At 41.1% G+C, this 23,734-nt stretch overlaps 1 protein-coding gene across 5 annotated transcripts in view; it reads right to left on the reverse strand.

Moving 5' to 3' along the window:
• Nucleotides 1-518: 518 nt before the first annotated feature.
• GLRX3 (glutaredoxin 3) overlaps nucleotides 519-23,734 on the reverse strand; it is a 30,782-nt gene continuing 7,566 nt past the window's right edge. For 4 of the 5 annotated variants that reach the window (XM_072804849.1, XM_072804852.1, XM_072804850.1 and 1 more), the window contains exons 3-11: nucleotides 16,702-16,776; nucleotides 15,746-15,947; nucleotides 10,338-10,510; nucleotides 10,044-10,105; nucleotides 7,691-7,748; nucleotides 5,975-6,027; nucleotides 3,278-3,317; nucleotides 3,092-3,184; nucleotides 519-764 (exon numbers count right to left, since the gene is read on the reverse strand). In XM_072804849.1, coding sequence (XP_072660950.1) covers nucleotides 714-764; nucleotides 3,092-3,184; nucleotides 3,278-3,317; nucleotides 5,975-6,027; nucleotides 7,691-7,748; nucleotides 10,044-10,105; nucleotides 10,338-10,510; nucleotides 15,746-15,947; nucleotides 16,702-16,776 — 807 coding nt within the window. In that variant the 3' untranslated portion in view covers nucleotides 519-713. Of the gene's footprint in view, nucleotides 765-3,091; nucleotides 3,205-3,277; nucleotides 3,318-5,974; nucleotides 6,028-7,690; nucleotides 7,749-10,043; nucleotides 10,106-10,337; nucleotides 10,511-15,745; nucleotides 15,948-16,701; nucleotides 16,777-23,734 lie in introns of all 5 variants that reach the window. The other variant, XR_012020376.1, reaches the window with a different exon arrangement.

Consider the following 23,734-nt stretch of genomic DNA (forward strand, 5'->3'; position numbering starts at 1 on the left):
TATAATGATTAAAATAAATTGTGGTGCTTAACCCAAACTGACAGCCTCTCATGCCTCTGCCCCAGCCCCCCTTCTGCCCCAGCCTCCAGATCTTCTCCCTGTTGTGAAGCACATGAGGGTAGGAAAACACTCACGAGAACCCATCTTCCTCTGAGCTGCCGCTTGCCACCATGCCCCTGCTACCTTCTGAAATGAGTCTCTGAATCTGCAGAGCCCTATGTCGCTTCTGCAATCTCACCACGGCCATGTGCAGGGATGCTTTCAGAAACAAATTTTCAGATGAATTTTTCCAAGCTGTAAGGAGATCTTTGGCCATTGAGGGGAGCCACTGGTTTGGTCTATGAGCTGTTCTAACTACGATTATGCATTTCAGACGCCATCACCCTCCTTCTGCATCTTCTGAGCCTGCCTATTTCTCAGCTGCTTCATTCCCACATAGTATGAAAAGAAATTTAAAGTAGATTAATTACTATATATTTAACATCACTGTAAAGAAATGCAGCTTTTTTACACAAGTGTTTTTAATCGGATTTGAAGATGTTTATTGCATTGTGTTCGGTGAAAAACAAACAAAACATACATGAATTTAGCACGAGCTTGTGGAATACACCGACTCTAACTGGGTGAGCAGCAGTCTCTGAAAACAGAGTCGTGAGCGTCCCCACCATGACGAAGTGTTTCCTGTAACAGTTGGGCACTGAGCATAACAGTCCCTAGTTCTCCCCTTTCAGCACCGGCAGCAGCTCACCATTGTCTTTCAGTTCCTAACAACAAAAACAGAAAGCAAAAATAACACGTATAGGTAAAGTCAAAAAAATGGAAGGGTCCAAACCATCTCAGATTGCATCCAAATCCGAGAGCCTGTGTGTTGGATTGAAACTCCAGTCTACCAACACACGGAAACCAAATACCACACCATAAAAACTGAGCATGCCATCAGATTACAAAATTGAAGGTAGAAGGCACTCAAAAACCAACAGATCGTTCAGCATTAACGCACAAGGCAATCCGAGCAACCCGATGACTCCTTCTATTTAAACAACAGCAGTAAATAGGGGACAATGGTGAGTGGTGTGCAAACACAAATGTGGAAGAAAGCAGCAATGGGATGTTCAAGTCCACTCAAGTGCAATACACATGACACCTACAGGCCCAAGGGTGGCACACAGGCATCACGGTGCCAACCCAAGCTGGAAAGGCTACAGTACTAGTACAAAGTGTATGTGAAAAGGCCAAAAACCACTTTAAAAAGATATAAAAATCCAGAAATATTTTCTGCTATCTTTCAGATTCAGAATTTGGAACACAGCTATCCAATTTAAAATGTGACAATAAATGGAAAATGAGACTTTCTAGCTTGAGATAAACATTTCATTTGATGCAAATTTTCAGGTCATTAGTAAGCAGCATGAATATCAATCTTTATAATAAAGCCACTAAAATCCATTTGGCTCCTCTCTGGTTAAACCCTAACAGGTGTGATTCTGTCACACAAATCCAGATAACACCCGGCGAGGTCTAGAGCTCTCCTACCGTCACCCATTAGCAAGCAGACATCCTACTGCACTAAAGGAGCAGACAGGGTGTTTCTGAGCCCATGACCCGGAGCGCAGGCGGCCAGGAGAGGCCCGCCGCCCGCAGGCAGAACCTGGACTCCACAGCTGTGACACCACTTCTCTAGCTCGGGGTCCCCTCATCTCAGGGCTGGGCGGATGGCCTAAGCACGAAGGTACACGGTGGGAACGCCGTGGGACCCTCCTAACCGGCACTGCAGCTAATGAAAGCTCACCTGATCCAAACATCCTCACTCTGCACAAATACTCTGCACCAGTGAACTGGGCACGGAGTACTATTCATCAGCCGCTTTTTCTCACGACACTAGATTGGCGGAGTCGTTGAATACTGGGTGACTCCTTTATTCAACCGTTCGACAAAAAATACCCTCAATGCTCCTAAAGGCCAGCCAGAACTCATTCAAGTAGAACATCACTGATGTTTCCAGGGGACGAAAAATGAAGAGCTCAGTTCTGCAAGAAACAGCCCAAAGGGGCAAAACCGAAGAACTGTCCCCAGCTATCCTCTCAGGGGAAGATGTTACCAGTATCGCAAATTTCCACATGTGTGTTTAGCAGGTGAACAGCAAGAGTCCTATAACATCCTGTTACAGACCTAAAGAAGTGGCCCATGAAGCTCAGCTTTAGAATTAAATGAGATTTATTGATCGTTATCTTCCCAAGAGTTAGCAATGGCTAAGGTACAGGCGATAAAACACTCAGACAACAACAGGCTCGGGAGTATCTGGGGTTTGAAGACTGTCTGTGTCTTAAACAAATAAAAAGTATATATAACATAACAAATGCAGACGTGTTTCTGTTGCTTCAGGGCTATTCGAGAGCTACTATGTTAAACCTTTTTTTCTTCTCCAAGAATCAGGCCAGTTTACTAGGAAAAATGCCTCACTCACTGTGTTACAAAGTGTGATGTCAAGTGGGGAACACAGGCAGCAGGAGTTACAACCACAGGCTGCGCAGCCTGTGCTGACAAAGCGTCCTGGCGCACAGGGCCGATGTCACTCACCCTTGGGCTGGAGTCCTCTCTCATTACAAAAACAGGAGTTAAAACTTCTTTTAAAACAGAACTAGAAGCAGTTACCTACTACTTATTTTCCACTTATAACGTCAGACATCTGACCTCAGAGAAAGTTCTCTAACCAGTACCACAGACACAGAAATGGTAACATGGGGTCAGAAGTGATAGGAGGCCAGGAAGGAAAAGAATCAAGGAAGTCCCACAGTCACTGTTCAATACAAAATTATAATTTCTTTTTTTTTTTTTTTTTTTTTTAAGATTTTATTTACCTGACAGAGAGAGAAAGCACATAAGCGGGGGTAGGAGTACAGAGGGAGAGAGAGAAGCAGAATCCCCTCAGAGCAGGGAGCCCGACACAGGACTCCATCCCAGGACCCTGAGGTCATGACCTAAGCCAAAGGCAGACACTTCACCAACTGAGCCCCAGGTTCCCCTAAAATTATAATTTTTGAACATACCAATATTTTCCATCTTTAAGGTACCCGATAAACTCCAACCTTACCTTAACAATATCCAGACCTCCAACAAGCTCCCCTTTCACATAGAGCTGAGGGTACGTGGGCCAATTGGAGTAGGTTTTTAATCCCTGCCGGACCTATGGAAACAACAGGAACTCTGAAACCTTACTATTGGACCCTAATGAGTAAACTAAAGACAAAGGTCAAGAAACATAAAACACAGAACTTACTTCTTCATCCTCCAATATATCGAATGTCTCATATTCGACACTATAAAAAGGAGAAAACATTTTAATAGGAAATGGTTTTATTAAACAAAAATTGTAAAACCTACTTGGTGTTTTAAAAATTGTCAAGAAAAACAAACTGGTTGCTACTGACATTTACTGTGGAAAATGGACATGACTTTACTTCTCAATCTGCTGGTACCACACAGAACAATTCAGCCCAAGACACAAACATATCTGGATTTTTCTCTACAACACTGGGTTAGACAGGGACTAGCAAACTTCTTCTGAACAGGCAAGACAGTAAACATGTAGACTCTGTAGGCCACAGTCTGCTGCAGCTGCTCTACTGGGCTACATAGCACAGCAGCAGCCTGACAAGGAAGACAGTGGGTGAGGCTATGTGCCAGTAAAACTTTACTGACAGAAGTAGGTGGCAGCTGCAGTGTGCCAACCCCCAGGTTAGACTTGTACCCAAAGTTTACACAAGTCTATCCTTAACACGGCACAGCATTTCCAGCCCTCATCCCTGGGGCTGCTGCTTCTGACCTAGTGGAAGCTGCTCAGGAAGCAGAAGGGAACAGCTCTGATGCCCATGGACACCCATGGCTGGCCCAGAGGCTCACCAGCCAGGACAACTGCACTGCCAACAAATGCTACCTTATGGAGGTGTGCTTTCTCACATGAAAACAAACTTATTTCAGAACACACATGCTGTTGTCAATATGTGTACACAGGAAGAGTGGTACGGCTGGATGCTGAATAATCAATACCACTTGTATAATGAATGCAAAATCATTCACTGCTGCACGGAAACCCAACCATATCTGCTGGGAAGGATGCCACTATCAGGTGGTCAAGGAAGGAGTATGAATGTAGGACTCCCACAGGGACACTGGGTGTATGTGCGGTCCCAAAAACTGGCCAAAGAGAATGCCACATATAAAAAATAAACTTTGGTTTCTATAAAACCAAAACCACTATCGTAGGGAAATCTTCACTTAGTAGACAAGTTTCCAAGAAAACTGTCCATGCTACAGAAAACAGTAAAAAAAAAAAAAAATGACAGGATAATTCAGCACCAAGTACCAAAACAGGAATATCTGAAAGAGCAAAAGAAGATTAAAACAAAAAGATCCAATGGAACTCTCCCTTCAGACTGAAGTAAAGGAGGCAGATCCCAACCTGAACAGTGTGATGAAAATAATGAGTTACAGAACAACCTCCGAGGGGGTTCCAAAGGGGGCCCAGGCCCACACGTCCATAGATGTGTGAATGTCGTCATGATCGCCAAGGCATCTCCTAAGAGTTCCTTGTAAAAAAGGTTTCTTCAAACACCTCAATGTACAATCCATACACAGCCCCTCCAGGCACGAGTCACAGGGCCAGGAAGGAAAAGTAAGTGTAAGAGTGCAGGGGGCAGGAATAAAAAGCCAGGAGCTTCTTCTCCACAGACTGATAGCTCTTAGCAAGATGATGTTCTGTTCAAGCTAAAGAGGCCCTGCTCATGGCAGAGCCGACTGTGAAGGAAGCCTGCAGCTGGGAGCACTCCATCTGTCCCCAAAGCCGCCTCTCTGCTCTGGGATAACCAGGACTTGCAAATCCAAACAGCATCAGACAGATACGGGATAGAGGTAAAGTTACAGAGACATTCCACCAAACACATGAGCTGAAATGAAATGGCCCAATGCTGTCGTACCATCACAACCTTGCGGAGGGACACGCCAAGGGGACACACTTTCATTAGGGATAGGTGAACTACGTGTATCATGCCAGGGAGCTGTCACAGAGGGAAGACGGAGAAAGGGGGCTGTAGTAACTGATGGCCAGAAACCAGCCATCTCCCATATGTCCTCGGGCACAGTGAGGAAGGGGCAGCCTAGAGGCCAAACGACAAAAGACTCTCTAGACTCTCTCCTCTGTAAAATGTCACAAGCTTCTTTTGAAGAAATCAATCATTTTGCTTTTTATGTCCCTAGAGTGATATTTAACATGTACTACTCAACTGACTACTTTCAACCCTGCCTGTGAATATCTAAATATTTCAAAACATTACCTTTCCCATAACTTCATAGGTTTAGTTAATCTATTTCAAACTATGGCTAAAATACTTACAATATTAAAAAAAAAAAAAAAAAAAGCTATCATGAGATAATAAGGGGAAAAAAGCCAAAACATTTGATAAATTCTATACAATATGGAGTTTTGAGGAAAAAAAAAAGTTTTTGTTTTTACTCAGAAAAATCAACGCAATTTTCTTAGCTGGCAGCGTCATCACTGACAAGATTAAAACCATGAACACAGCAATTTAATTCACCCCGCTTCTCAGATGCACATAACGCCCTTCACATGTGCTTTATCCATCTCATAAACTATTTAGAATCAAAAAATTTTTTTAAGGAAAATTAAAAACCTGTGATATACTTTCCCTAAAATATCTTTGTGTGTGTTAAGGACTTTCCTCTGGGAAAGTAGACAAATAGTTATTTCAATGAACCCCTTTATGTTATGAGCTTCTTTATGTTACCAATCCGTTGACACTGGCCAGAAAATCCTATTACCATCAAAGTTAAAGCATTCACAAAAAACCTGTAGCAAAAGTAAATAAAAACATGGATACAGTGGTAACAACTGAGAGGCATCAATGGCAATACTGAAAAGTCAAATTTCTTACACTATTTGAAAACAAGATTTACGTACCCGGTACTATTGAGTATTTCCAGAATTTGTTTGCTGAATCCACATTTTGCTTCCTAAATTTAGGGGGAAAAATGCAGTAATGAGTGAAGATGTATTATATTTTCCACTCAGCCTACTGGCATGGTCCCATGGAATGTTTGTCACGGGGACAGCACACTTTAGGCTCTAACCACCAGAGAGGGCATGAGCCCTGGAACCTTAGTCTCTGGTCAAAGGTTCCCCTGAGTGGAACCCTGATGCTTTACCGAGTTCGGGTCTTGATCTCCATTTCACTCCTACAGATGACCTCACCTCACTTAACCTTTTTGCAGTGATTAGGATCATCATCTTCCTGTTGCCAACTAGGCGGTCACTCCCATTTTAAAAAATTTATCTTTACATTACAGAGTACCAGACTTTTTTTTAATTTTTTTGAGGCGATGACACTGTTAGACGTTTCTATCAGGCCCCAAATCCCAGCAATCCAGTGGAAAAGACTAGGTACCACACAAACTTAACAGCACGAATGATTCTGCTCCCAAGACATATATAAACTGGCTGGGCTCCTAGAAAAATTTGTGTTTTAAAAATAAAAATCTGTTTTAAATAATCACCAACAAAATATAAATAGAAACTATATCACAACTGGGAAGTATTCATTTCCTCTATTTTAATAAAACTGGTGAACTAGTCAAGGAATTTAGGTCCTAACCTAGTGATCCCAGTATGCAGATACCTTTATTACCAGTTTCCTAGTCATTACCTTCACCGTAACAGTTACACTGACCAGTTATATTAACTAGTTAGTTTCAGCATATCACTTGTATTAACTCTCACACTAGTTATTTATTCTCAACCTCATTCTCAAGGTGACTCTGTGAAGCACCCCATCCATTCATACATGGGCCAGTGAAGCCCGGGGAGGTTACGCAGGGGGCCCAAATGCCTGCACAGCGCCAGGACAACAGGGAATGTAAACGCGAGTCTCTCTGCCCCCTCAGCCTCGCCTCTCAGGGCTGTAGCCTCTGCTCTTCCAAAACAGGCCATGCTGTCCCACCTTGCCCGCCTCCACAGCTGGATGAGAATAAAGGCAGGTAACAGAACCTGGTGTCTGGAGATCTCCGTTCCAGTCCAAATACAAATGATCATCAGTTTTGCTCAAACTGTTGGTAGGAGTGATTTATCAAACCTGCTACTCAAAATGATGCACAACCAATATGTACCATCATCCAAAAAGCTACAGGAACCATCTCATTATAAATAAGAACTGCCAAACTGTTTTACTCATTCATCAAACTCATGCTGAACACACACGATGCCATGGGGTGTATTTCTCCATCGCTGACTTCTTAAAGGATGATCTAAGGCTGTGCACCCTGAGAGCTCTGGGGCTCCCTCTACTCGGGAAGTATTGGGACCAAACTGCCCATTACACGAGCCCACGGCCTCAGTCGGATGGGGACAGGATAGCAACTAACAGAACCAGGACAGAGTGAACAGTGTTGACCAAGTTTGGCAGCAGAAAGAAATGCACCCCACTGAGATGTTGATGATAAAGTCAAGCAAAATGTAGATTACTTTGTTTGATCTCCATAAGCACCAATTAAGGCCTGGATAACTTCCTGATGCCACCACAGCTTCATTAGCCACAGCTAGGAAGAAAGATTTAAGTGTCCCCTTGTTGAAGATGTTAACATCAAAAGAAATTACAAATAAAACCATTTTTGAGTTCTTTACCTGTTTGTTTCCTTTCATAAAGAGCATCACAGAAGCTTTATTTGTCAGTACTTTGAGCCTAAAGAGAGAAAATTGATATAAAATGGCTCAGCTCAATTATTAAACACCACTTTTGCTCCGCTTCAGGAGTAACATGCATATTTGAGGGATAGCAGGATGATAGTTCACAGCTCTGAGTGGCATTAAACAAGCAAATGCATTGACATTTTCCTTTATTTCATTCTCTCCCTGAGCCACCATAAAACACAATATGGCTTTTAAGGCAACGAATGTTCCTTTGAGTTGCAATTCAAGCCCATCAACTCACAGCACTAAAAAAATAATAATAACCAACTCAATAAGGAATTGTTCAAGAAGGGGCCTGTATACAGAGCCCCCCCACAACTTCCAAAACCAGATCTTGTGTGCTGCCTTCTTTACCATGAGGTCGCACACAGCTCCACACTCCCCGATATCCATGAGGTCATGCCGGGAGGGGAACTGTCAAGTGCTGGAACACCAACCAACACCAGCTATTCAAATCAATTGCTCCCATACTAACTCTGTGCTTCCCATTTTCTACAAGCCTTCAAACCCCGTGCTCTAACTTGCTGTCAGGAGCATCTGCATATAGCCTGAAGTTCAGTCACCCATCTCAGGACAGTCCCCATCGGGACACGGGCTACCCAAGACCCTCTGAGCCCCATGGTGGTCAGTCACCCCATCTTCCTCCCACTGGTGTTGTGGGTCACTCTCACAGCTCAACACCTCCTCAGAGAACAAAGTTATCACAAATGAAACCCACAACTCACGCTCACAGCTATGTCACATCCACTTTGGAGAGAGTACGCTGGGTTGATTCTCAGAAAAAGAAAAGAATATGGTGCTAATTGTCATCAGTCACCTAAAGTAACCCAACAATCTGGACCCAGAAAACCGAAACAAGTCCCTCTGTCCCACCCACAGAGACAATCGCCAGACCCAGGAACTCCAGCTCTGGCTCTATGCACTCTGGCAGCACTTTAAATGATTACACAAAACACAATGAATATATCTCTCTACAAGATCTCTCTGTAACTCTAGCCAGTTATCTTTGGTGTCTGAGGCCACAAGGAAATAGACACACCACATTAGGAAAAGAGAGATCTGATGAAGACAGAGACACAAACAACAGCAAGTGTAGTCAAGACAGAAAACTGGATTGAAAGCAGATGTAAGCACACACAAAGCCCAGCGAACTCCTGAGGCTATACAACTTCCACAAGCCACTCAGGTTATACAGCAAAGAATGCAACTGGGGGCACACCTGGGTGGCTCAGTCAGTGAGCATCCAACTCTTGGTCTCACTCAGGTCATGATCTCAGGGTCACAAAATCAAGCCCCGCATCAGGCTCTGCACTGGGTGTGGAGTGGGCTTGAGATCCTCTCCCCTCTACCCCTCCCCCAACCCTAAAAAAACACAACTGGGGACCTAGAGTCAACAAAGGTACTAGAAGCATCACTGTCCTATCAAAAAGGCAGGAAAGGATATAAATCTTTTGAGAAAATGTGGAACTTACAAGTCAGTATGACATATATGGGATACTATTTACTAATCAAGGATAAATAAATGAGCTATTTATTATTAAACACTTCAAGAGATTCTCAAAATGCTGAATGGTGATAAAATTACAAGAGGAAATTTCACCTCACAGACTCAAGCCCCAACTATGAATGGCTGATATGCTGATGTATTTCAAAATAAATTCTTTAAACCTCTACATTAATTCAAATTTATTACAATAAAAATCCCTTTAAGCCTCCCTACAGGCCAAAGTCCAAAATTTCCATAAGACAAAATCTTTAAAAGCTGATTGAGATCCTTCATAAAACAAAGACCAATTTCACAGCTCCAAAATCTCCTTGAATTCTAAGTTATCATGGTTAAAAAGACAGCGTGAAACCCTGAAGTGTTTACACATGTAACACACACATAGCCTGCACTCCTCACACTAGGCACCCCTCACACTCCGTACTCTGATGATGCCACGAACAGCGACTGCTTCTGAAACCTGAGGACCAGGACCACTGGATCCCAGCTCCGAAACAGAGAAAGAAGTAAACTTGAGTTGTTCCACTGACACAATGACATTTCTATAAATAACGAAGAATATCCTCCACCTAATCTTTAATTTGGTGTAAAAATTTCTCCAGTGCAAATGAGACCTTCCCAAGTTTTCATGGCTAGTCTGACTGCAAACAACCTATTTATGACCTTGAGATACAAAAACAAATCCCCGACTTCTATATGGAAAAAGCAATGCAAAAACCAAGAATTATGAGATATACTTAAAGTAATAAATGGCAGACTATTTGAAACTTTGAATACACTTACCTTTCCTCTAATTTGGGAGCTTTAGGGCAAATTGTATCTAGTTCGTCGGATGCTTCCAGCTCCTGAAATAAACACATGTGTAAGTTTAAGAAAACATTCACAACAGAAATCTCCAGAATCATACAGTAATACAGAATATCAACAACCTCATCAGAAATAATTGGATCTATTCCAGGTTCATATTCATAAATACAAATATTCTTAAGGGATTTACACTCTAGATTCATTACTGCACTTAGAAAAGTGTGCTGTAAATGAAAATGCTTTACCAGATACAGACTTCTCAGTTCTAACCTTAATTATATCAAGTCCTCCTATAAGCTCTCCAGAAACGTAGAGCTGGGGATAGGTGGGCCAGTTGGAATAGGTTTTGAGGCCCTGGCGAACTTCTTCATCTGAGAAGATATCAAAACTGCTAAACTGAATATTATGTTTGTTAAGGATTTCCACCATCTGCTTGCTGAAACCTGTGTAAGAAAAAGAAAATCAAGAATTTAGCTTCTCTCTCTCATACCCATGATTTCAAATTCCTACACAGCGCACACTAGCTGCTGACCACAGGGTTTGCCTGTTTCACCCGTTAATTTGCACGCCGACACAGTATGTAAAGAGAAAAAATTGCAAGAACCCCTTATGTGACCTTGAACTATACCATGTGTTCAAGTATGGCTTAGTGTTTAACACACTTGTGAGTTTTTAAAAGTCTATGTATATTTGTCAATGCACTTCTTAATATTCAGGCATACTTTTTATCGTAGGATCAATAATGTTGGCCCAAAAACCCTGGCACCTACTCCACCCACCAGGGAGACCAAGAGCTGAGCCCTGAACTACCACCTCACCTCCCTGCACTTCCCCATCCATCAGGGGACTGACCTGGATGCCCCAGAGAGCCCCTCCCCAGTTATGCTGACTGTGACTCTCTAAGTATCACCACACCAGTTGTCAATAACCACTCCTTGCACACACTGGAAACCCGACTGTTTGGTTTCTGTTGCCCTTGTACTACTAAGTCCTGTGTGCCTGTTTTAGTACTTCCCAGTCTTTTACCATCTTTAATAGAATACATTAAAACTCAAGGAGGAATGTGTTCTTGCAGTTGAAACTGGTACATTGAATTTCAAAGCTGTCTTGTCTGTTGTTATATAGGCACTGTCAACAGACCACCAGCGTTCTTTCTCATCTGGTACCATAACTTGACAGTCTCTTTTTAAAAACTATTTACATTCCCCAAAGTATGTAATGTGATTTTTTTTTTTACTGCACTGTAGTGACACTCTTATGTTCCATGATTTTATTATACTTTTGTGACACATTTTTGTCCTGTACTTTTTTGACATCATTTTCTTATTATCACATTAGTACTGAAGAATAAGTGTATCAGTCTTTTATAAATCTATTAGTCTTGTCTGAAAAGAGGATATTTTTCTTTCCATAAGCTAATTCTTCCCAATTGTTTTTCAATACTTTGTACCAATCCATTCGTTCACGTTCCATCCTTCTTTTTAAAGGTAGTCAATAATTCACTGGAAAATTACCTATTCTTTAGGTGCAAAATTCCTGTAGGATTTCACAGCATCAGCAAGTATTTTGAAATAAAATCAAATCATAAAATTTAGTATAAGATTAATTGCAGGAATAGTCTTCACTTTGATGTCATGCAAAAGCACTTTTACTATTAAAACCTGGATGTATTACTGAGCTGCAGACATTTTTCAGATCCACAGTTTATTGAGATGAAGCACTGGTATTTATTTGTACAGCATATAAGTTGCTTTTCCTACAACTCAAGTGTTAAGTTCATGTACAGCCTGAAGTAAAACACTGATTCTGAAATTTTTTTCATTCATCTGGGAGTTCATTAGTAAACAGCTAACGGCTGATTGCTGATGGTTATTCTGTTGCCAATATATTAACTCATTTCTACTGTAACTGGCTGAGGAAAAGCTTTCTCTTAGCTTTAGGCAATTACATGCAGACTAGAAAGATTGATGGGTAATGTTTCGTTTTTAAGGGTTAAAGTGGCAGACTGGAAATGTTATGCTTAAGGATAAAAGAGTGAAAAAGCTTCCTTCCAATAACACAGTATTTACACACTTTTTTAAAGAAAAATGCATGCATGCAATAAAAATATTTACAAGTGGAAAAATCATGTTTAGCTGCCAGAGAACCAGTATTTCAGTCTGCAGTTGTCTGTATTCATGACAGGAGGCGTGAATAGTACACCTAACTGGGCCATTTCATCACTATCTAGTCACGATAAAACCCTGAAGCCCACTTTTGAACCTACAATGCTTGTGTCTGATCTAAAAAAGAAAACCCCATTCAGATGACTTTTACTGCAGAAGAAAGGTCTGTCCCATGGTTCAAATACCCTTTGCTTTGCTAAAAGCTTTGTTAACTGAAGTGGATACAAGAATTCCCAAATAACTTAATTAACCTGCATGTTCAAGGATTTAACATTCTGTTTAAAAAGATGTACATTTCGGTACTTCTTGAAAATCTGCCTAAAACATGAGAGCCCTCTCTTTCCTGTCCTCCTGAGGAACATAGAATAAGAATAATCTAATTCTTTGACAACTAACACCGTATCAACGTGTCAGGCTCATAATACACGACACATTTCTGCTGGTAGAACCCAAAAGTAAAAGCAATGAAGACGGGGTGTGAGGCACGCGAGAGTCAGGCAGAGACCCAGCCAGCTCCACAGCAGATCCTGATATGGCTTTCAAGGTTTCCTTAAGGGAAAATTTAAATGTCATTCATTCATGGTTTTTGATTAACTGAAAACAAGGTGGGGCCAGCTAACCAAAAATCACCATAGTCCTACTCCACAACGGTAGCCTAGCAGGGGTACTGGGTGCTCCTGACGGAAGGGCCTTCCAAAGGAATTCTGCACAAAATATGGAAACACCGGCCAGCCGTGTTCATGAGCACCGACGGTCACTGCTTTCTTTTATTAAGGAGACTTTGCCTACATCTCGTCTCTAATGTGCCAACACAAGAACAAAACCTATTTTTCAATAAGCAGGCTCAGAAAGGACAAGGGTGAAAGTCAAGTATGTTCCTATATAAGAGAACAGTTTAGAGATGAAAAGAGTGTGTAGCAGGGCACAGAGAAGGGGGAAAACAGAGCCGGGGGTGCTCTAAAGGAAGTGGCAGGGTATAATCACAACAAAAATATCTCCTACTTGATCCTTAAGTAGATATTTTTTTAAAGAATACTTACATTCTAAAATGATCTATTTACCAAATGTCACATATTTACTGTATTTGACAGAAAGACCTGTTGTTATAGAAAACAAGGTATCAGGAAACAGAAAAGCCTGTTAAAAATGTAGTCATAAAAATTATGAAGAATGGGGGCAGCCTGCGTGGCTCAGTTTAGTGTCCAACTTATGATTTCGGCTCTGGTCATGATCTGAAGCTCCTGGGATCAGGTCCTATGTTGGGCTCTGTGCTTAGTAGGGGAGTCTGCTTGATATTAGCCCTGCCCACCGCGCCCCCCCCCCACAATCTCTTTAATAGATAAAATCTTTAAAAAAAAAAAAAAACTATAAAGCAAGTACTTGTTTGGAATGAAACTATAACTTAAATAATATATATCTAAAAATCTCTTTTGAATTCCCTAATTATGTCTTTTATTATCTAAAAGTCTATAATACTGTTTTTCAGATTGTTCTGACATATTGTAAAGCTTTTTTTTTATTCTACCTTGTTATTTATAGTCTTCTAAATGGCAGATAGTTAACATACAAATTGCTAGAAATACACCACAAATTAAATCTAATGAAATAAAAGGTAAGCAGAAAAATGACTATTTCTAAGTGCAATTCTAACGTATTTGAATAATCATACAACATCTGATCTGAGAAGGATTTCCAAGACTGGTTCCAACCACACCACCACCGAAGGGAGGACTGCAGGTACAGGGAGGGCTCCTGACCTGGATCTAAGCCCCTGGGGCAGGTAGCATAAGGTGGTGTCAGGATCTGACTCACCGGCCGTGACATCTGGCCACCCTGCTTCCCAGTGCGCTGCCTACCCTTCTGCCTTAGCACATTTTCCAAAACTATACTTTTGTCACCTGCCAGTCTATTGTTAGGTTATCATTCAGGAAGGAGTAAGAGAATGCTCCTGTTCAATTCCAAAGGAGAGAATATTCTGTTGGTTTTACCATAGGTTTACTGTGTATAACCCATCATACAGGTTCATCCACGTGACAGTAGGTCAGCTGCATTTCAGATGTCAAGGAAGACACTGAATAAAACCTATCAGATTCATGTCGTCAGTCCCTGTTATCAGGTCACCACATAAAGTACCAGAAATTATTTTCCTGCCTGATAGGAGAAAGTAAACCAGTTGCAACTCCTATTAAAAACAACCACCACAGAGACCACTGTTGCTATCTGGAGTCAACTCTAGTAGAGACTAAGTTAGGTTTTTGACATATAAATAGGCATTATCTGATACACAAATACTAGCAAGGACATTTTTCAAGTAGAACTGAAGGGGAAAAGGAACCATTTCTTAATCTTTTTAAGATAGGACTCAACATGAAATTATACAATTTTTTAAAGATTTTATTTATTCGACTGAGAGAGAGCACGTGTGTGTGCATGAGCAGGGGGAGGGGGAGAGAGAGAGAGGGAGAAGCACGCTTGGAGCAAGGAGCCCCACCAACAGGGGGCTCCATCCCAGGACCCTAGGATCATGGCCTGAGCCGAAGGCAGATGCTTAACTGCCTAAGCCACCCAGGCACCCAAAACTATTTTTAAAACTAGACTTTCACAAACTAATATGTAATTTGCTAACCACACACAGAAGAATTTACAATTAAATCTACATTGGAAGCTAAGTTATTTTTATAAAGTCACACTGGACATGCAGTAATCATATCAATAGCACACTGAATTTTACTGCCACCTATCTTAATAAACTCCCTACTGTACAGTTGAAACAAATACTCTCAGATTCTCAACAGCATCATCAAAAGGCATTTAAATGCTCAATTATGAAGCATAATAATGTTGTACTAGGCATAGTAAAAAGAAAATAACCATAAACCCAATACCAGAGGGGTCAAATAAACTCTAAAACTCACTTAAGGACAAAATTACAAGCATATATGTATAGAAAATAAGAGTGACTATAAAGCCACAGAATTCTGAATCTTTCAATTATTAGCACCAATAAACAATAGAACAAAATGGAAGGCAAAAGTGCAGGGGAGACACAGGAATGCCTCCAAACGTCTGTCAATTTTTAAACTGCTGAATCTGGACTACATGAACAAAGAGAGACTGCCAAGACAGACAGGAAACTGTTAATAGCAAAGGGAACTGAGGAAACAAAAGCCCATTCGGGTGACAACACGTGGTGGCTGGAATCTAAACCCAACTCCGCTTCGAGGTGACCTGAGCAGCCTCCCCATCTTTGGGTACTTATGTATATAAAGCAAAAACCTCCAATCACGTATTTCTATGATGCCTCTGGGTTCCAACCTTCTCTGTGTCTGTGGTGCAAACTAATTCTCATCACTTCACTACAGAATGCCAGTGGGAATTACGACCTTCCTGATTTTCTAGTTATCTCAACACAAGCATAAGATGAACAGTACAGCGGGAACAGACGGGCACTGGGCCGCACCCTGCGCTGGTGAAGCACCCATTTTGTGTGTCTTTGTGAAAGCAGCTTCTTACCGCAGCGCGGCTCCTGAGGAGTTCCTTTCATAAACAACATGCAAGGGGCAGCATGAGTTAATTTCTTCAGGCGAACGTGGAGATCTTCCTTAGGATGCTCGTTAGTACTGGGTGGGAAGGAGCCGCTAGATGCATGTCGCTGAACTTTTTTGGTCAACTCTGGGGCATGTGCACCATCTAATCGGTCAATTTTCTGAGAATTCTGAAGTTAAAAAAGTCATTTATAATATGTGTAGCAGCTTTTCATCATCTCTTTTAAGCTCCCAAATTATAACAAAGATGAACTCATAGCACAAGCCAATTTTTAAAGGGGTCAATGCTATTATTAGATATGTTTTTAAAAACCTGATTACCAATTGCCAGATGCATCTCAATTTTAAATACATAATTGTCTTTTTCCCCCCTTTTGGGAAAGAAACATACAAGGAAAACATCACTATACCTCAAACTCAAACCAAATCAAAGTCTAACCTAAAACAGAAAAGATTTCCCTACCCTCACAGGGATGAATCTATTACTAAGTATAAATGCGGTACTGGGGGGGAACCGTGGTAACACTCTGGGGTGCCCTGAAGCACAGATTTGCACCTGCTTCCTAAGAGAGTCATTAATCAAAGCAGGACGAGCCACATGTTCCATTATGCCCAGGCACTGGCCCTAAGCAACCAACTTTTACCCAACTCAGGGAACATTTTGGATCTACAGACAAATATCTAGACTGTTCTCTACAACTTTCAACTCTGATTGCTGGACCTCCAGAGCACACGTCACTTCTGCAGGATCCCCAGGCCAACCTTTGGCATCAGTGCAAACAAGGAGACTACATGAAGGCGGCGCAAGGCCAGGAACAACCAAGTGCCAAATGTTTAGGGATCAGGGGAGAGGGTAAAGGAACCAAGACAGAGCCCCACGGCCCATGACAGATGCAGGATCTCTTGTGCCATCTTTATCCTTACCTTGAACAACAGAAAGGTGGGAACAGAACTAATTTCATATTTTTCAGATACTTCAGGAACGGCTTCAGCTTCCAACTTTAAAATAAAAGAATTTAAAGCTTGATTATAAAAAGGTCCTATTTTACTACTTCAACATGTAAATCAGCTTCACATACATCATCCCTTCAAGTAGCTGATGTTTTTAAAGAGTATGGTACAAAAGTTTATGACACATTTACATTTAAATGAGACTCACTGGGCTGGCGTGTCATCCACTGAGTCTGCAGTGTCAAAACAGGTTCAGAGGTTTTTATTTTGTTGCACATTTCAAAAGATGCCTGGAGGCTGTGAATAAAATTTTTGGTGCACTAGTGACCTAGTAAATTTTCAATCATATGCAGCTACTACTATATTGAAATCCATAAATCACTGACCCCAGTTATGTCATGATTACAGTGCTTATTTTCTGCCCACAGCAATTCTTGCTGTTTGCTCTATTGACTAATTCCAAGAGGCAGTACATCATGAGTGACAGTTGTAGCCTTCTGCAAATTATGAAGCAAAAAGGAGTATTTCTTCAATAAACTATTGATGTCTGATAAATTTTACCGTTAACTCCTGCAAGGCTGCTGGACACTAAGCAGATATCTTGCTAGGTTATTTGCTTCTGGGTCTATTCATACATTTAAATGCATTTTAAATAAGATGACTGCATTCTGCTTGATCATTTCCTTAAGGCCCCTCAACAAGATATGATGGCTAGCTAACATACAAATTTTAAATGTATTTAGTGACTCAATTTCTTAATAATTAGAACACAATTCCTGTAAGCTACTTATACTGTAAGACTCTGTAAACCATACACTTTGAGAAAAACCAAGGCATAATATTATATCCTTCCCTCATAGGACTGTCAATTTAATATAAACTTTTTAAAACCAATAAAAATCTGTATTCACATTATACCTGTAGGAAATAAAATTTATTGATAAATTATATTGTTAAAAGATTTTAAAATATATATCCTGTATTTTTCCAGGAATGAAAGATTTCCACTGGGCTTGAAGCACTATTTTTATCCAGCACTTTCCCCGATCCAGTATATATCTATCCAAATGAACCTTGACGGTAAATAGGAGGCAGCATCATTTGTCTTTGGTTTGTATCTTCCATCTCATATATTCTTGGGTGCTCTTTTACTACTTCTTTTTTCTTTAAAACACCCTTTTGAAACAATATTTTCAATTACATTCATTTTTCAAAACGTATTAAGGTGAAAATTACATACATTTTAAATCAACAACTATCCAATAAAACTGAAAAAAATGAACAAAGAGAAAAAGCATTTGAAGACAGCTATTTAGAACACACTTTCTAAAAGTTTTTTTAAACTTTTGTGTTTTTCTTTCATACAATTACACACTCAGACCAAAGAGGAACAGAAAAGGCAATGACTGAGGCAGTTCATTATTTTCTCTCAAATAACATCTTTCAAGTGACCACCACATGTTGGCACTGGGTTAGGCTCAGCTACGATCCCTATCTTTGGTACTACTGGATTCTAACAGCAAAATGAGACAAATTTTAAAAAGACAAAATACTAGGCAAAAACTCTCAAAAGATAATATAGCTTTAAACCAAACCAAACCAAACCAGGCAGCATCTGGACCCAGAAATACAGTCCTCCGTGTGGCTAAAAGTTGGAACGCTTCTCACGTTCCTACTAGTTTCCAATGGTCTCCTTAGTGACAACTCTTCTAGGAAGAAAATAATCCTTTTGAAATTCCTAAAGCCAGGAGGATCGCCACATGTGCCTCTCACAAAGCAGCTCCCAGGAAGAGATCTTAGTAAGACCAAGGCAGTGGTGACAGAAAAATTCCACCCCCCACCCCCAGCACAGACCAGGAATGCCACTAAAGGCAAACCCATTCCTCAGAGCATCAAGGGTATCTGAGGTCCTAAAACCTTTGCAGCACTGAAATTCTTTGGAAACATTTTTAGTGGATATAAAACAACATGACAGTTCTATCAATGAAAATAGAAAATATTGAAATATGATCTGCAGTGATCTTTCATGGAAAGCCTACCCTACGCCACAAACAATATCAGACCCTTTGCATACAATTGCCTAAACTATTTAAAACCTGGAGAAGTGTGTAGTAACATAATCAACGTAACCTTACAGGTGGCTAGGTGAAGATATAACTTGTCCAAAGACACAGTTAATAATTAGTAGAGCTGAGAAACAAAACCAAGTTTGTTTGACTATAAAACCTATGCTATACTGCGTAATCTTTTTCTACTGATCAAAAAAAAAAAAAAAAGATTAAATTTCAAAGGTAGGATTTATATATGACCTTAGCATTCACCAAACATGAACATTTCCAGAATGTAATGTCAAAGCGTCTTTGGTGGGAACCATGCCTCTCAAAGTCAAACCCTTCCCCTGAAATGTGCTGTATGTCTGTGGAGTGGGGTGAGGAGGCGTTTCCACAGCAAGGTAAATCCGACATAGGAATTCCCTCTCTACAGGGCCACCAAAGACCACTTTAACAGTAATGGCTAACAGCTATGATTAATGCAGGTCACTGGATCTAAGTGCATTTTGTGTACTGATTTGTTTAATCTGCAGGATAATGGATGCTGTAATTATACCTAACTTCCAGAAGAAACTAGAACTTAGTGAAGTTAGGTAAATCAGCAAGATTACAACACTGCTGAATGGTGGAGCAGAACACTGTGGCTCAAGGGCCAAGCTCCACCCTCCACTGCCTTGCTGTCATCTCACCAAATCCAATGGTTACCCCTCTCATCTGACCTTTCAATATCATCAGTGTGACCACACCCACCCTCTCCAGATACCATCTTCTCACTAAGCCTCATTCGACTTTCCATTTTTTCTTCTTCCCAAACTCTGAGACTCAGTCTCTCTGCCTTCTTCCTTCATATCTGGCCAACCTCTACATGGCTGGCACATCCCAAGGGACTTGGTTCTGAGTGTACTTCTCTCATTTATGCTCATTCTCCCTGAATGGTCTCATCCAACCCTGGGGTTAAGTAACACCAATACGGTAACAACGCCCAAGTTGTATCCAGGATAGACCTCCCCCACCACCACCTCCAAGCTAAACACCTGACATCTTCACTCAGATCTCTACTAGGTATCTCCCACTTAACCTGTTCCTCCTCAAGGCATCTCCATCTCTTTAATTCATCCAGATGATCAAATCAAAAAGGAAACAATTTTGATTAATCCATTTCACTCATCTGAAATCCACTCCATCAACAGGTCTTCCCGGTTCCCCCTCCAAAATATAGGCCAAATCAGACCATGACTTCATTTCAATGCTCTCTTCACTCATGTCCATGAAGTCTTTTACCTGGCCTGTGAGATAGCCTCCTAATAGGTATACTTGCTTCTAGTCTGCATCCTTCCCCCATTTCAAACCACAAACCCACAGGACAGTCAAAGGAATCAACAACAGAAATCCCATTGTGTGTCACTTCCGCTGCACTCAAAATAAAACCCAAACTCTTCCAGTGTCAACCTCTTGCCATACCCTCTCCTCCTTCGGCTAGATCCACTAGCCTTCTGCCAGCCTTCCAACAGTGTTCATTTGCTGATCCACAGCCCAATCCCTGGCTCTCCCAATGAAAACTCTTTTATCTCTTTCCAGCTTTCCCAACCCCAATAAAGTACCTACCCACCCCCAAATAGGCCCTCACGGCCTATTTCTTCTTAGAACTTACCACTATCTGAAATTACCTTAATAATATGTTAACCAATGGCCCTACTGACCAGCATGATAGTGGCATATAATAAGTGTTAGATAAATAAAATCTGACATGATACGAAGCACATGTTGGTCATACTGCTAAGCCTACGATGGGAGTGACCACTGGCCAGGGTGGCCTTGAACCCAGAGGCTGAGGAGAGAACAATTAAACCTGACATTCAGAAACATTTGTTAAACTTCATAAAGAGGCTTCTAACTCTGTGATGTGCTATAAAAGGAAAATTTTTCAAAAACAAATTCTTTGTCCAAATAAATATTTAAATTAATGTTTTTGGTACCTTTTTAAAAGAACTTTGCCAAACTTAGCCCAAGAATAGCTAATAAATATTGTCAATTGTTAGTATATCTTTTATTACCAAGACAGCCTAAATAAGAACTAGAATACTTTTAAGATTTAGTAATTCTCCTTGAATTATCTGAGCATTTTGAAAGTTCTCCAAAAATGTAATCCTACATATATTCTCAAAGAAGCCATGATGATGATGACCAAGAATGATTATGTCAGTAATCTCTAGTACTGAAATATAGGAATTCAGCTAACTGGTACCTAGCTATACAGCTGATTGGTGCCCTTCTGGAGATTGTCCTGCATTGTGTGTGTACACAAGCTAATTGTACAGACATTTATTTTTTTTTCAGACATTTAGAATTAAACATTTCTGTAACTATATAGAAATTTTTGTATACTGATTTTATAGACCCTCAGAAATTAAATAGGGTGAGCTTAAAAAAGCTTGCACACTCAAGAATAAATCAAATTAAAACAATTCTTATTTTCTAAGAATCAAAAAAATGCAAACTTAAGTATATAACTCCTCCTATACCTTTGGTTTCATACCTGAAGTGACAATAGTTATAATAAAATGCAAGTGCAGCAGGTACTGTACAAACAAGGTCACCACTAAATGAAACACAGTAGTACAAACCTCACCAACCAGGTGGCCAGTAAGCTTGCCTTTGAGGGTTTATGTACCAAAGTGCATCATATGGTAAAATGTGAATACCATGGCCTAATTGGATCAGAATTATCAAGCTGGAAGAGGGGTGGGGAGGTGACCAAGAAGATGGGAACCACTTACACAAAGGAAAACAAGGTTAAAGGGCCCTATATTAAGTATACCACCACCTAGCCAAGGAGCTAATAATGGGGCACCACCAACAGGTGGTTGGGTGTCCCACTCTTGATTCTGGCTCAGGGCATGATCTCAGGGTCATGAGGTCTAGCCCCATGTTGGGCTACCTGCTGGGGCATGGAGTCTGCTTGAGATTCTCTCCCCCCTTGCCCCTCCCCACCAAGTGCTCTCTGTGTTAAAAAAAAAAAAAAAAAAAAAAAAAAAGCCAATCAAAACAGGAATTAAATGACAGAACAGACAAAAATACAAGATATTCTCTAACTAATATTTGAACCAATGGCACAGACTAAGTTTGGAGATGGGGGAAAAAAAGCCACAGGGGTGCACAGGATACTTCATATAAAATGGATTTGGATTTGAGTACCTTAACAATATACAATTTTTTCATGTGAAGAAAAATCAATAATAAATTTAATAATTTAAAAACTGGATAAAACTTTAAGAATGTAAATCATAATAAAATCAAATGTAAAATAAGAATGAATGGCCGCTCCTATAAAAGATGAATTTGATCTGGACCTCGAACAGAACCGGTTGTACCCAACTTCCCATCACAAGGAGCTTTGTGCTTCTCCTCCTCCTTCCTACCTCGTCATCAGACACTAGATCTTGAAAGATTCTATCTCCCAAACAAGATAAATGTATATTCCCATTTTAAAGATAAAGTGCTAACAAACTGACAGTATGTAATTTGAAAAGCAAGGGCATGTCACACTTTAATTAGCCATTTAATTTTATTCTGAACCAACATCAAGTTTTCAGTAAGACTTTAAGTAGTAAGAATAACTCGAGTATCTCCTGTAATCCCTGGGAGGCATGCAAACCTCAGTGCCCAGTGCTCAGGGCCCAGAGTCTCCGGTTGGTCTGGATGAGGTGGCCAGCGCAGGCACAAACACAGACGTGGTTTGCCCAGGAGCACATGAGCGCATTGTCACTACAGGGTTAGAACAGGCACAAGGGTGTTCATCCAGATGCAATCAAAACGTAAGAGTCCTGACGTTAAGCAACCTACTCCGATGAGCATGAACTACTTAAGCCAAAACGTACACTAGCTTTTCTCAGATATGGCTTTCCCATCATTTACAAAATAAACAATTGTTTATGGCAACAAAACTCTACACTCAAATTCTTAAAAACATCATTTACAACATCACCTACATAATAATTTTGTAAATTTAAGTTATGAGATCAACTGATCTCTGTAATTCACAAGTCAAAAATGCCAGATCAGGAGCACCTGGGTGGCTCAGGCTGTGATCACAGGGTCCCATGATCAGCCCCACGTCAGGCGTCCTGCTCAGCAGGGGTCCGCTTCTCCTCTCCCCTGTTCATGCTCTCTCTTGAGCTCTCTCTCTCAAGTAAATAAAATCTTAAAAAAAAAAAAAAAAAAAAAAAAAGACATCAAGTTAAAAGACAGAGAGGTAACAGCACCAGTTCCCTACTGCAGACGGTGAGGGGGAAGTTCTCACTGACTATAAAGTGCTCTTTAAATGATGTGCATCCTCTCCTACTGGGGAATGCCAACAGATCTCTCAGATATTTTACTTATTTGCTCACCATTTAAATTACCTACCTTACCAACTCCATGCAAATGATCTTTGCCATTTAAAAGAAACACTACCGGGGCGCCTGGGTGACTCAGTCGCTTAACCATCTGACTCCTGATTTCAGCTGAGGTCATGATCTCAGAGACGTTAGATCGAGCCCCACATCGGGCTCTGCACTCAGTGCAGATTCTGCTTGAGATTTTGAGATTCTTTCCCTCTCCCCCTCTCTCTCCCCAACTGCAACTCCCCTCCACTCACACTCTCACTAAAATAAAAAAATAAAATCTAAAAGGAAAGAAAAGAAAGAAAAAAGGAAGGGAAGGGAAGGGAAGGGAAGGGAAGGGAAGGGAAGGGAAGGGAAGGGAAGGGAAGGGAAGGGAAGGGAAGGGAAGGGAAGGGAAGGGAGGGGAGGGGAGGGGAGGGGAGGGGAGGGGAGGGGAGGGGAGGGGAGGGGAGGGGAGGGGAGGGGAGGGGAGGGGAGGGGAGGGGAGGGGAGGGGAGGGGAGGGGAGGGGAGGGGAGGGGAGGGGAGGGGAGGGGAGGGGAGGGGAGGGGAGGGGAGGGGAGGGGAGGGGAGG

Source organism: Canis lupus, chromosome 29 (assembly GCF_048164855.1).
Source record: "Canis lupus baileyi chromosome 29, mCanLup2.hap1, whole genome shotgun sequence".
NCBI lineage: Eukaryota > Metazoa > Chordata > Mammalia > Carnivora > Canidae > Canis > Canis lupus.